At 42.2% G+C, this 13,957-nt stretch overlaps 1 protein-coding gene across 8 annotated transcripts in view; it reads left to right on the top strand.

Annotated features, from left to right (window-relative positions):
- The window catches only part of LOC306889603 (3',5'-cyclic-AMP phosphodiesterase 4D-like), a 113,321-nt gene that overhangs the window by 87,860 nt on the left and 11,504 nt on the right, over window positions 1-13,957 (top strand). For 5 of the 8 annotated variants that reach the window (XM_079448725.1, XM_079448724.1, XM_079448728.1 and 2 more), the window contains 5 exons: window positions 1,632-1,823; window positions 6,249-6,285; window positions 6,472-6,548; window positions 6,679-6,725; window positions 9,821-9,933. In XM_079448725.1, the coding sequence (XP_079304851.1) occupies window positions 1,632-1,823; window positions 6,249-6,285; window positions 6,472-6,548; window positions 6,679-6,725; window positions 9,821-9,933 (466 nt within the window). Of the gene's footprint in view, window positions 1-1,631; window positions 1,824-2,961; window positions 3,025-6,248; window positions 6,286-6,471; window positions 6,549-6,678; window positions 6,726-9,675; window positions 9,934-13,957 lie in introns of those variants that run through there. The other 3 variants (XM_079448723.1, XM_079448726.1, XM_079448730.1) reach the window with 2 other exon arrangements.

The following is a 13,957-nucleotide window of genomic DNA, read 5'->3' on the forward strand; positions in this document are numbered from 1 at the left end:
TCAAAGCGATTACGAGATGGTTTTAAGAGTCGGAGGTGAAGTAATATGCTACATCCGCTCTGGGTATCCTTACACACCCGTGGGTTCTCACACTTATCCAGAAGTGCATTAGGCCAATAACATTCTGCGTAAGACAGCGTCTCAGTTTCTCTTTTGGCCAATGTACAGAAATATGTCTTCAGTTTTAAAGGAAACTAATGGAGTTTGTTAGGTCACGAATCGATCAGCCACAAATATACTACGCCACATCACACCTAAGTACATTAAACAAGTAAACGTCCCATGGAGACCATAATAGCAAAGCTTTCCAATCTCCCTCATGCCACGTTTGTTGTGCGTCACCAGACGTCTGGGGGTTTACTTACTGTTCTTCACCATGCTTGCGCATTTGAAAGTCCCACACGGGCACACTTATTTTTTTGTTGATGTTTAATGAGCGAATGTTTGAGGATACATGTTGTCACAGGTGCACACAGAGAGCCTGTTTGACACACAAATCATGTGACTGCAGAACAGGACGTCATTGATTTCTGTATCACTCTTCCTTCACTGTTCTTCTCAAGGTCAGACAGAGGAAGCTTTCAGGTTCACAGATAGAAGCGGGTTGTGCTTCTCAAGTACAGCGTTTCAGAAGTGGGCAAAGTGTAAATCAGGAAGGAAGAGACATTTTTTATTCTTGTTAGACCTTTAGCAGAGATCAAATGACCCACATTGAAAATAACACAAAAATAGCATATACAATATACATACAGTATCTAAAATCACAACCAATGTGAGCAATTGTTCTGTCCAAGCAATTATATATCCAAAAAGTCTTTGTAGCAAAAGCAGTGAGAACTATGAACGTCCATAGTTCGTTTGTAAAAAAAAGGTTTGACGATCTGCAGTTTCTTATTCGCACATATCATGTAAACACGACGGTCTGGATTGTATTACACAGACAAGGTGCATTAGATTGTCACCGAGCTGACGGCACGTGTCCTTTTTAGGAGAGGAATTTGTGCGTGCGCTTCAGGATTAGAGAATGTCATTTATCATTGTCTGAATCCTGAACACTCCTGAAACTTCTGCATCATTGTTTCTTCTTATTTTCTTTGTAGTCTGTGGACCGACTCTTCTCTTCTTGTAAATTGAGAGCGCCCCGTACACGTGGCATCATTTCAGGTGTGCGTTGTCTGAAACCAGCACAAATCTCAAGAGACTAGTTTCTCTGTTTTAAAGATCTGTCCAGCTTTCTAGGAAATCGTTAAAAGAGTCGCTGGAGACGTGGGTCGCCAGATGAATCGCTAAAGGCTTCATCGCCGGTGATGTCGTGATTATCTAACAGCCTCTTAACAGAAAGGACCTGACACTGACACGAGGGCCGAGTTTACAATGACACCCTGGTTACTGTGAACACCTGCACGCTAGACGTCACTGAGAGGGAAACCCCTCATGTATCTGATAGTGTTGGGTCATTTGGATAAGCGGCTTTACGGTTTAGATAAGGCTATCCCCATGTGTTCAGAACCATGGTACGTCTTTGAGATAGTTAGTGCCCCCTGCATGCTATTTAAGGTTCTGTGAAATGATAGAAAGTGATTTAAATGCTTACATGAAGACTTTACTCATCGTTGTACTTGTTTTTGCAGCTTTGACGTGGACAATGGCACATCATCAGGACGGAGTCCCCTGGATCCCATGACGAGTCCGGGGTCAGGCCTGGTCATTTCTGCCAATTTCGTGCACAGCCAGCGGAGGGAGTCGTTCCTCTACCGTTCCGACAGCGACTATGACCTGTCGCCAAAGTCCATGTCCAGAAACTCCTCCATCGCCAGTGACATGTGAGTGCTTGAAGCCATAGCGTTCATTCTCCCATAATGCTCAGCTTCTGCTTCGGGTACGAAATATAAATTGTGTTTCATGCGGTCATGTTTTCTCACACATACACAGGGTGAAGATCATTCATGTTTTGAGTGTAGTTTTGATACAGTTTTCATTTCCATTTGCTGAAAGCTGTCCGTTTTGAACCTCAAAGACATGTCGCACCCTATTTCACGGTCGTTTGACTGTATGTGTGGTTCCCAGCACTTGTGTTTGTCATATGACCTCACGCTTATCAATCTCTATCTGTCTGTTTTCTCTCTCTTCTACACTGCCACAATGAGAGGAACAAGGTCTTTTATAGACACACAACCATTTTTATAGTAATGCCATAGGTGATCTTTCTTTCAAAGGCGGTATATCTATACAGATAATTTCGCAAAACTCCGATTTGGCTGTTTGGCTGAGAAAAAAATTTTTTTTGTTTCTAAATTAAAGGGATTGTTTATCAAAAGTGAGAAATCTTTTTTCAAGTCTCACATTGTTTAGAAAAATCTTACAAACCTGTGTGAATTTCTTTAATTTTTCTGTGGAAAATTTAGAAAGATACCTTGCAAAATGTCAAGACGCCTAGAGCTCCAAAAAGGACAAAAACATGAATTGTGCGTGAAGTCTATGTTTTTGTTTGTCCTGTTTGTGACAAATCACTCTTGACATTCTGCAGCATTTGTTTCCTCAAAGAGAGAACGTCCTACGGGTTTGGGGATTTTGGTTTTTAGTGTGAACTAGTCCATTAACGTGGCACATCATTCTAACACCGTGTCTACACCGGACGCGACTGGAGCGACCCGACAAAAGAATTAGAAACTCATTAGAGTCCATATAATAAAGAATTCTGTCAACACTGGATGCGGAACGGCACCATGCGACAAACCCATTAAGATCAAGCAGGTTGTCATGTCGCGTCGCGCCTGTGGCGTCCCGTGTAGACACGGTGTTAGACGTCTTTCGGTCCACATCTGACAAATACCTGTTTAGTGGTTTGTTGACCTCTTTATGAAGATCATAAGCCCACAAACACTTGCCGTCTGTGTGTGATGCCTTCTCTCTGTATGTGTGCGTGTGTGTCTGTCTTACAAACTGTGTCCTTATTGATAGGAATAACCACCTGCAGAGACCTGGTCTGGTCTCTCGGAGATCTGAGCCGGTTATTAGTGGAAAGTAAGTTCTGGTTCTGACGGCAGCTCCTGGCCTTGCTCTTCCTCAAGGAATGCTCTTGCTTGTCTAATATGCATCACCTCCTCGCTTCACCTGCAGACATGACGGTCTCACATGCATTTAGAAGCTGCCACCCTCACACCCCCCCCTCACCGTTTAATGCACAGAATGATGAGCAAATTCATGTGAACTTCACACACATTGTGTTTTTGGATGAACTCAAGTTCATTCTGGGCATTAAAACCTTGCGTGTTGTTAGAGCGTAGGGAGGGCACGTTGAGAGGGACGTCAGCATTCGAATGATGATATGCCTGGGATTGCTGTAACATGGCTTGGACGTGTGTCAAAATGACCGTGTGTATGCATTTGTCTCCATTTTTGCCATGATCCTGCATTGCATGCGACAACAGTAATTACTCTAGAGGTGACAACTGGTTATTCTATGGCATCCTTTTCCTCAATAGATAAAAAATAACTATTTGACACAAAGTCAAGGTAAGTAAAATTGCAAGGTTAGTCGGGTTGCAAGTTGCAGTCATGGCGCCGATGATACCGTGTAAAAAGAATTTCCCGAACTTTTGTCAATGAGTCAATGATGTACCTAATCTGTGTACCTCCTCTCTCTGACCTCACACACATGGACTACAGTCACACAACTTTATTTATACAGCATATGTTGTACAATATTATATCATAATAATCATTAACATAGATAAGAGTATTGTGCTGTTTATACACCAGAGATAACATACTTCAATTGTTTTGAAATCACTGCCTTAGGATGATACAGACGTAACTGTTTGATTTTCATTTTATTTAGAGTAGTTCTTGTATTATAAAATATATTTTATGAATACCTAAAATGACAACTGAATTCTAAGCCCTTTTTCGTCCCTCAATTATAATTTTCCAAAGCTTGTGGCAATGCATTGTGGGATTCTGCTTAAGAGTTTGGCCGGTAGCTCACTAGACTTTTGTTATAGCATCTATAATAACATTAAAAGGGCCAAGCGTCTGTGAATGGTACGGTGATGGACAGTATGGCAGGGAATTGTCAGATAAATTCACTTCCTGATGTCTGTAAGTTGAAGACGTTTCTCTATGTAACCCTGCACCGGCTCATGCATTATGTAGAGTCCCGGGAGGGCCGGCAGACGCACGTTTTCATTTTATTCTGGTAGATAATCTATTCTCTGGCTGGAATGGCAGGAAATATCACAGCAGTTCCTGATATCAGCTGCTTGTGTAGTTTGTTTGATAGTTTATTACTCTTTAGATCCATTACAGTATCAAATACTTAAGTTTACACTACAGGCATTAGTATTGGTGAATCGGATTCGTTATAGTGAGTCGTTTTGTTCAGATGGTTCTTTCAATTAACAGATTCAGTCGTTCGCAGAAAGTCCCGCGACCCTTTACGGATAACACTTTACAATAAACTCTCATTTATTAACATAAGTTATTCGTTAAAATTTAAAGTTTTACCTTTTTGTGTGTAGTTTCATTTGTTGTTGGATTTGGACATCAGTAAGACCTGAAACTAACTATTTAGGAATATGACACAGGTGTCATTATTACAAAGATTTTACAAAATGTACGCATGTTAAGCATAAACACATCAACTGAGGCTTTGATAAAAAGTTCACACACCTGACCTAGCCATGCATACGTGTTTTGTCTGTTTCCACATTAATAGAACTTCTAGCAATAGTTTGGAAAAGATTTTCGAAGTAAAAGTGATATGGTTTTATTAGTGTAGTTATTGCAGTTGTGAAACAGCAGCAGGTTGCAGTCGCAGCCTAATGCTATGTTTAGCGCGCTCCGTTTGCGACACATTCCACACCGCTACTGTTGGACGTGCAACACACGCCTGCCGATGACCTTCTTATTCCTCAATGCTCATGTCAGCGTGGTGAAGGAACTCGCCATGCGTACACGCACGCGCATGCACACATGAACCCACAGACGCACAGCATCATGTTAAACCGCAGGAGCCTCAGCGAGACCCACGTGCTGAGACGGACACAGGCTGGGCGTGAAATCGGACGCTTTTTTAGCCAGCCGAATGACTTGCGGAGAGGGTATGTTGCATTTCGGTGCCCTCTTGGAGACCACTCACCCACGCCAACCCCTCCCCCCCGCTGTAACCCCCCAGCAATACAACTAACAGGACCTCCGTCCATCCCACGCATGCTCGATGCCCTGCTTTTCGTGTCTCCACAACCCTGCGCTAACTGTATTTCTAGCATGCACATGAGAATAGTTTTAGTTTAAACGGATGTTGAGTGTCAATGCCACAGCTTTGACAGATTCATACTTAAAAAGTTTGGGTTGTATTTTACACCAGATAAAAAAAGTGAAGATAATGAGAAACATAACATAAGAGAGCATCATAGGCATGTTTGAAACATTTGTTACAAACACAGATTATATATTCTAGCACTTTAGCAAGAAATACAAACACTCAAAAAAAGAGAATCAGCAGTATTTGTTGGTATCATAAGAACCAGATAATGTGTTTTTAAAAATCCAATCAAATTGCAGAGAAAGACGAAAGCCACGTCCACGCCCACTTTTCTCCATGTCACTCGGAATACGGAAGCAAAAACAGTCGCAACATCCGTTTCACAGGGACTTTAAACTTTGGGTTTCTCTTGTGCTGGAAACATTAGTGTTTTATTGTGTTATATAAATCTCATGTGGCTAACAAATGAATTTGTATTTATTTAATGCATTTGTTTCTTTTCTTTATATTTTGAACATTATTGTAATCGTCATTGTTGTGTCATGAATGTTTTTGTGAAATGAAATGCATTAGCATACCTCTTTCAGATGCTTTCCAAGTTTGAATAAGATGTTGTGCAGTTGATCTGCTGATAAACGTTGAACGAACGTTCATGATCCTCCTCACATACAGTGCTAGAAGTTAATGTTCACTTGCATTAAATGCAGTACATGATTGCAAGCGTGTCCCTGCCTTGTTTCTTGTCACTCAGACGAACCATATCTTCATCCTTTAGGAGGATTAAACTTCTATCATCTTCCTCAATGTTTCTGTGATTATTTTATCAGTATATGCGAAGAATCTCCAGTTCCCTGAAGATATGGTTCATTTGTTGACAATTGCATGCAACATTACAGTCACGTGTTTGACGTTTAGAGAAAGTTGTATTACAATGGTGTGAAATGACGTGGTGTCTGCTGATGTCATGTATTTTTTCTTGCAGTCATGGCGATGACCTCATCGTCACGCCGTTTGCACAGGTCAGTGACACGGGAAGCGGTTTAGGGCGATTTTATGAAAACATCTCATCCAATTCTGGATGATATTTTGATGAAATATTGATTTATTTTGATGTTAATATTAACTCTAAACGTTTTGACACAGTCTTTTATTTTAAATGAAAAGGACAGAGAATGTTATTTACACTCTGTGGTTTGCTCTCAAAGGTGCTGGCTAGTTTGCGGACGGTACGGAATAACTTTGCAGCGTTAACCAACCTGCAGCAAGACAGAACGACTAACAAGTGAGTTCAGAAAAAAAAATCCTTTACAAGTTTGATAGGCCATGTGGAAACCGAAGTGGTGTATTCAGCTGGAAATAACACTTTGACTAAAGTCTACAACACTTTTTGATTTTTATTGTAAATTTTCCAGACGGTCCCCCATGTGTCAGCCACCACTCACAAAGACCTCCTTTACAGGTGAGACTATTCAAATACATCTTCCCAGAATCCAATTTCACGTTCAATGAATGATTTCATGATCCGTCTATAATATATCTTTGACATTCTTCTGTTCTATCAACTTGTTTGATCTTACTCTCACAGTTGAGTTCATATTGAGATGTCATGTGTCTGACTGATTGCATTTGTGGATTTTGGCTTTGAGACGTGTGTGAGATTACCGTTTTGTTTTACCTCAAGAGCAACATCTTAGAGTCTTCTTTCTCTACATGTGATTTTGCTGCTTTTCAGGAGAAACAATTGAGATGGAGAAGTAATGATTGCATGATCTTGGGCTGGCGTGTCATGGCATCATTTAACCTCTAGAGAGAGACACAACACCTATATTTTAAGCTTCTGTTGTGAATAATGCTTTAATGATATTTAATTCTGACTAGATCTGAAGTGTGCGTTAGAAGGTTTTAAATGTTTTAGGAAAAGAAATGTTTCACCTCCTACTCAAAATCATAATAGATGCAGCGCAGCTGGTAGCTCAACAAACCGACATGATACCTGAGTACACGCGACATCATGCTTTCATGCTCATCCAGAGACGGGCTCTCGGACCACGAGGCTCTCGAGATGAGCCTGTCAATCACGACACTCGCCATTACGGTCTTCAATGCTGTCGCATTCCCAATTATGCATGTAGCAGACATGCAGCCACAGCCGGTAAAGGTGGCATCACCTTTATTGACGGGGAGTCATTTTCACCCCGGATCAATGTAGCAGTTACCTCGATGACACCTGCTGATACAGACCGCTTCAGATCATTATCAGCTTTTGCTATATTTAGCAGCTGTTTAAAACACAGAGGTCTTGCCTCTTGCTTTCTAATGATCCCACCGTGTTGCCCGGCAACCTGACGGCGGATGGCATAAGCGTGCCAGGGTAGTGCGACGACTGAAAGATGAAGGCATCGTTTTGTAAGAACGACTCGGTTTTAACCGCTGTCTGGTGCATCATTTGCGTCAGCTCAGGGCTTTGATTTCCCACTGACCCGCTGAAGAGAGGAACTGAGGCTTTCTCAGAAACCGTTTGGCATCTTAACAGTGCCAGGTGCTGGTCGAGAGGGATTTATGTGAAGTGCGACACTTAACACGGAGGCGGTCGTTTTGTTTGGGCCAACACCTGTACTAGATAAATGTGAGATGATGGATCTGCATTTGAGTTTAACATACATAATTATTTAAGCATTTTGGACACAGCACCTGTGAATCAAAAGATTGTTTTGTTACACTCCTGTATGTGATGAATTGAGCAGGTCAGATCCCTCTGGTGAGAGTCCGCTCCAGAGTTTGCGTGCAGTCCTACTCTTCTCTCAGTCACAGCCTTTTCTGAGGGGCCGGCCTCTGGTGTCGCACTGAACACGAGAAGAATGCCATTGACGTCATAGGAGATGTTGTCAGCGAGGATAGTGGACCCCTGCTCTTGAAATCTCCTCTGAGTGATTGGACAGCCGTTTGAGAGGCCAAAAGAAATGGGGGTTGGGCAGTGAACCAACGCATGATGTGATTCTCTCACTACATTTCCTTTATAAACCCCACGTTCATCCTCTGTCTTTTTCTGCATTCATTTGTTGTTTGTCGCATTATTACACCAGTGCGTGTAGAGCGCGTTTAGTCAGAGGTCGAATAAACGCTGCATGTCACATTAACCCGGCGTGTCGCTCCAGACGTTGCCTCATAACAACAGTGACTGCCGGAGTGTGTGTTGTGATTGTCACACACGTGGCTTGATTTAAATGATTTAAGTTTATCTTACCGTTGTGTTATTCTGTTTAAAAGACACAGCCTGTCATATAATCCTGGATTTAAAAAAAAAAAGAAGGAATCCACGACTGCGTTTTCACTGTCACGTCTTCTTGGAGCACATCTCTGTGAATGTGTGGTGTACAAATAAAGTAAACACTCCCCCGGGAGCATCTTGGGACATGAACAAGCAGATCTCCAACTCAAAAATCTGTGTGTCATAAAAATATATATTTTTAAGAATTTTAAAAGCAAAAACTAAAAACGTTTCCTTCTATGGAGCTTTATATTTAAAATAAGAAAATAACAAAGGCACATAACAAAATTCATACAAAATAAAACTTAAAAAATAAAAGTTCATTCAGAATATGAATAAAACGACAAATAAAACTCATAAAAACTCAAATAACTATCTGCAAAGCAACTTTACAGAAAATAAGCTATAACACCGTAAAATGTCCATTTGCAGCAGGGATTACTGGGATTGAAAAACAAATAGTTCTTCATGTTAGCATGTGCAGAGATCAGTACATGTTTTGCTGACATCAGTGAAGTCTGCAAGGATCCCCGGCTCCCGTCCAGGGCTCCGCTCCGGATCTTACAGCTCTCACTGCGTCGTGCTCTTCAGCTCTGTAGGTTTGTGGTTTCACAGGAAGCCACTCATGTTTGGGTAAAGCAATGCCTCCTGTGTCATGTCTGTGTAGCCGAGCCTCTCTCACCGTATGCAAGCTTTTTTTCGTGCTTCAGAAAACCTGAGCAAAGCCCAGAGCTTCACGTAGGGCTCGTGATCTCCAACGGGGGGATTATAAAGCTGTGACGCTAGGAGGCTCTCGGAGGTCTTTTGCATCCGTTCCCCTCCTTTTTTTCCTCTGAAGTTCAGCACACCTCTGGATGGACCTGTGGATGCTACAGATCGTAAAATGTAGAGACGTGCCTTTGTTAGGGACTCAGTGAAAGCAGACCGAGAAGGGAATCTCTGTGCTTGTATGTGTGTGTCTTTTGTTTCATAGGAGCATGGGGCTCCGCACCAGGAGCCCTGCGTAGCCAGACAGACAGAGATGTAACTCCGTTAATTGTCCCTCCTGCTCTCCACCACCACCGTCGACCGGCCTGGGAGATAACGGACGCTTTTTTCAAGGGGCTCTTATTTGACCCTCTAGCCCTGTTTTTCCTCATAGGAGTGGTCTTTTCAGCGCACCATGAAGAGTCACCCATGTGTCCATCCCAACATGGCCGTCTACGACGTGGACGAAGTTCGGGAAGCCTCGGCTAGCCCGGTCAAACGTCTCAAAACTGACCATCCCCTACCCTGTCTCCCTCCAGAGGAGGCCTTCCAGAAGCTGGCCACCGAGACCCTGGAGGAGCTGGACTGGTGTCTGGACCAGCTGGAGACCGTACAGACCCGACACTCCGTCAGCGAGATGGCCTCAAACAAGGTGAGTCACCGTTAAACTTACTGAGGTTTACAGCCGGGCTGCTCGCCTCTGAGCGAAGGGCTTCCCTTGACTTAATGTGATTACGGCCGCCCGAGGGATTTCAGGTAATTGGTGGGATTTGGCGGAGGGTTGTCACCTCTCAGACGTTATCAGGGAGAGTAAAGCCAAGATGGCCTCCCCGGGGGGGTTATGGTTTCAGGGAGATGTACACATGTCTCACATACTTGCGAGATTGACTGGCACGGTGACCCCTGGTCATCTGATACGACACCTTAAATGATATGCAGCTACACAACTGCATAAACACACACGTATGGAAAATCAAAAGCTTTCGTATGACATGAGGCATCGGGTCCATTTTTGTAAGAGAGGGGGGCATCTGTTGAGCATCACGTTCAGCATGGCTGATGACTACATAGGCGTCTTTTAATGTGGTGTGCCGCTGTGCCCGGGTCTGCAGTCTCCATCAGAACTTCCCTGTAATTCTGTGATTTTGTGGGAGGGGGTCGGGAAACACAGAGCGGAGTCTTGTTTGGTTTCATGTGGTCTATGTGAGAGAGGCGAGGGCATATGAATGAAGGTCATGTCTTATATTTCACAAACAGACTGTGTGACATTGCGCTTGTGGATTTAGTTTCTTCATTGGATTTGTGTTATTTTGCAAACTAGATTTTTTAATGAAATTCTGAGAGCTTGTCATGCACAACTCAAGTTAAGGTGGTTGCTGGGACGTGGCTGTGCTGTTGCTAGGGTGTTAAAGGTTCCTTCCTCCTTTTTTTCTATGCTAAAATGTACAACATCTTAAATCTACAATATGGCTTTTTGAAATATCTTTTCAGAAAATAGATCAGGTCGGTACCTTCGTAGGGGCGATTCACATTTTGCGTCTTTTGCGCAAACAGGTCAATAGAATAGTTCAACTTTTCAGAGTAATGCGCCGCGGGTCATTTGACTAGAGAAAGCGGTGCGGCTCGCATTTTCCACTCGTTTAAGACGCAACATGTGAATCGCCCCTACAATGTATTTTCGGAATGAGGAATTTTAGCTGTTAATTTTTAATGATGTTTGGCATAGAAACATTGTTGCTTTCAACGGTTCAGGCATTTCATCTCTGGGCAATGTCGCTTTATACAATGACTGTTTACATATATCATTTGATTTTGCTTACGGGTGTGATGTGTGGTCAGTAGGGCATCTGCAGGCACCTGTTACATAAACTATGTTTACTATGATTTAAATAACGTCAACGTCATCTTTTATTGCTGAATACACAGGATGAGCTCTGTTTATCCAAGGATAAGCTGGTTACGACCCTAGAAACTTCAGCGTGAACGTGACCTTGACTTTCAAAAACACGAGTGTGCTAGTCTGAATTCTCTTTATATGTAAGTTAAACAAGATTTGTGCTTTTCGTCAAGAAATGTAAGCAGCGCTTGTCATGTTCAGGTTTTAAATGACATAAGGGTTTCTAAATGTAGTAGATGTAACACTTACAGAAAATATTTTCACACTTGAATCGGTCTGTGTTTCATACCGTCATTGTCATCAGATAACACGCTTAAATGAACATTTGCTGGACACACACCTCGCCTTTAAGGAACCCAGCGGTTAACTTCTAAGCAGCCGCTTGATTTGCGTCACCATTGTGTCTATGAGATAACACTCATCATGATGCGTCTCACTGAGGTATGATCAGACCAATCAGAATCCACCGCTCCTTCACGGCCCCTCTCTCTCACCCGCCTGTTTTATGGTTTGTTTTTGAATGTACTGAGCATGCTCCTGAATAACCGGCATAGGCCTGCCACGCTGCATACTGATGAACGAATACCTACACACACACGGGGCAACAACACACCCTCCCTGTAACAGCGCAGACAAACAGGCTAGTGCAGGATCCCGCATGCTTGCAGTCGCCATGGAGATGCAGACAAATTGAGCCCTGCAGTGGGCTGAGAGCGGGTGCAGACGACACACACACACACACACGCATTCAGCAATGAAAGGTTAATGAGGGTTACTAGCAAACATAACAGCATCTTTGTAGCTCTCTGCCTAAACACGCATTAGTTTCAGAGCGTAAACTTGAACACGTTAAGATGTGATTTGATCAGTTTGACTCACATCACATCCAATTGTTTTGATTGTTTTCTGTGTATGAACACTGAAGTCATATATTCTAAGGATGTGATGTTGCACCAGAGCTTGTTCAGACATGCCGGAGCCTCTCATTCAAACGTAGTGTCTCGTCTGATAAGTTTAATTTGACGCTTGTGTTTGCTAGGAGCAAAATGTTTCATAAATACTGTAATGAGCTCATAAGACGAGTGCATTTAATTCAGAATATTTTAAGATGAAAGTTTAATGAAGTGATGGAGATCCGTCTTTTTTGTGATTTATTTGATTCATTACTGTAACAGCCGCCTAGCAACAAGCTGACATAATAGCGCTCTGTCCAACATTAATCTGTATTAATACGTTTATAAATGAAAGTATAATATTAATATCTTATATGCTTTAAGTTGTTGTTTTGCTTTAATATTGCTGATTTTCTTCTGAAACCTTGTATCTCCATACTTCCTGATTTTAACAGTCTTTACAGCAGTGAAATTAATGGACACCATTTCAAAATTATTTTACGTTTTTCAGAATTTACTATTTCTAAGTATGTGTTTAGGTAAAATTATTGTTAATGTTTCATTCTGTGAACTACGTGCTTTATTTCTTCCAAATTTCAAATGAAAATATTGTTTCTAGCAAAACTGAAGAAAAATTATCTGTATTTTTCACTTTTAAGCAATTCAATAGTCGTATTTGTACATGTATGTAGCAAAGTTCCACGTAAGAAAGGAAGGGGGCGGGACCCTTTCGAACGTAAAACAGACTTTTAATATAACAAATAAACAACAAGCCGAAAGTAAAATGCCGACAGCTCCCTGATAGTCGACTGCCGGACACACAAACATAATAAAACATAACGTAAAGACCAGACCTGGTCCTCTCTCGTCGTACACTCCTGTCGCTCGTCCCTTTAATGCTCCCGGAGCTCCTCCTCATTATCACTCGCATCACCGTCTTCACCCCGTTCCCTCACGGCTCTCGTTCCGGCATGCTCGCTAGAATGTATTTAGAAAAGTTTTTTATGTGGTAACCAGGATTTTTCTCACAGTTTTCAAGCGTCTTGTCATGCTTTCAGTCCTTCACATTGCTGTTGGATGACTTTGTCACTCCTGAGGTTTGATTTCGTTGAAATTCAAATATCGAACCAATAAAAATGAAATGAAAATCAGTGAATTTAGACACCCAGGGTTTTGGAAGGCCGGCAACGATAGTTTAGCAATTTTACATGTCCAGTAGTTTATAGTTTCAAGAGCCACAGTTAATATTGTTGTTTACCTTATTTTAGCGTTTATTATTCTATATGAAAAGACTACCTAGTGACCCACGTACCCATTTTCCCTCCTCAGAGCACACTGGGAATTGTGGACCTGCCTCACAGAAAAATTAAAATGCAACATATGTGCTGTGGTGGGAGTGAGGGGGTGGTTGGGGATGGAGGGGTGTATCTGTTTCTCAATGGTTTGGATCTTGCACGCGTGTTGCGGTAAAACCTCCGCCGTCCCATTGGTCCTCCACGACACTACGACTGCAAAGCACGAAACGTTGAACGATACTCAAAGAGTATGCCGACGGCTTTAATGAAAGCCACACGAGTCCAGCGTGAGCTCAGCTAAACTCTTCTGTCTCCGCCAGACTTTACCAAGTACTTCACAGAAAACCACAGAGGTCTGTTTCTGCAGTAAAGAGCCGCTTTATGAAAAACAGCCTTAATTTGTCACAGTTGCCTGAAAGTATTTCTCGAAACCTTGCTTTTAGTTTTTATTTGTAATTATTTGTGACAAGTAAATGGTAGTTACATTGTTCTTGTATGTTTATGCATCTAAATCTAAAGCAATCGTGTCAAACCTGTGTGACGTCACAAAATAAGATATTTCAAAGAACGTTGAAAACCAACACTGAACTC

This window comes from Barbatula barbatula, assembly GCF_947034865.1.
Source record: "Barbatula barbatula genome assembly, chromosome: 24".
NCBI classification, from domain to species: domain Eukaryota; kingdom Metazoa; phylum Chordata; class Actinopteri; order Cypriniformes; family Nemacheilidae; genus Barbatula; species Barbatula barbatula.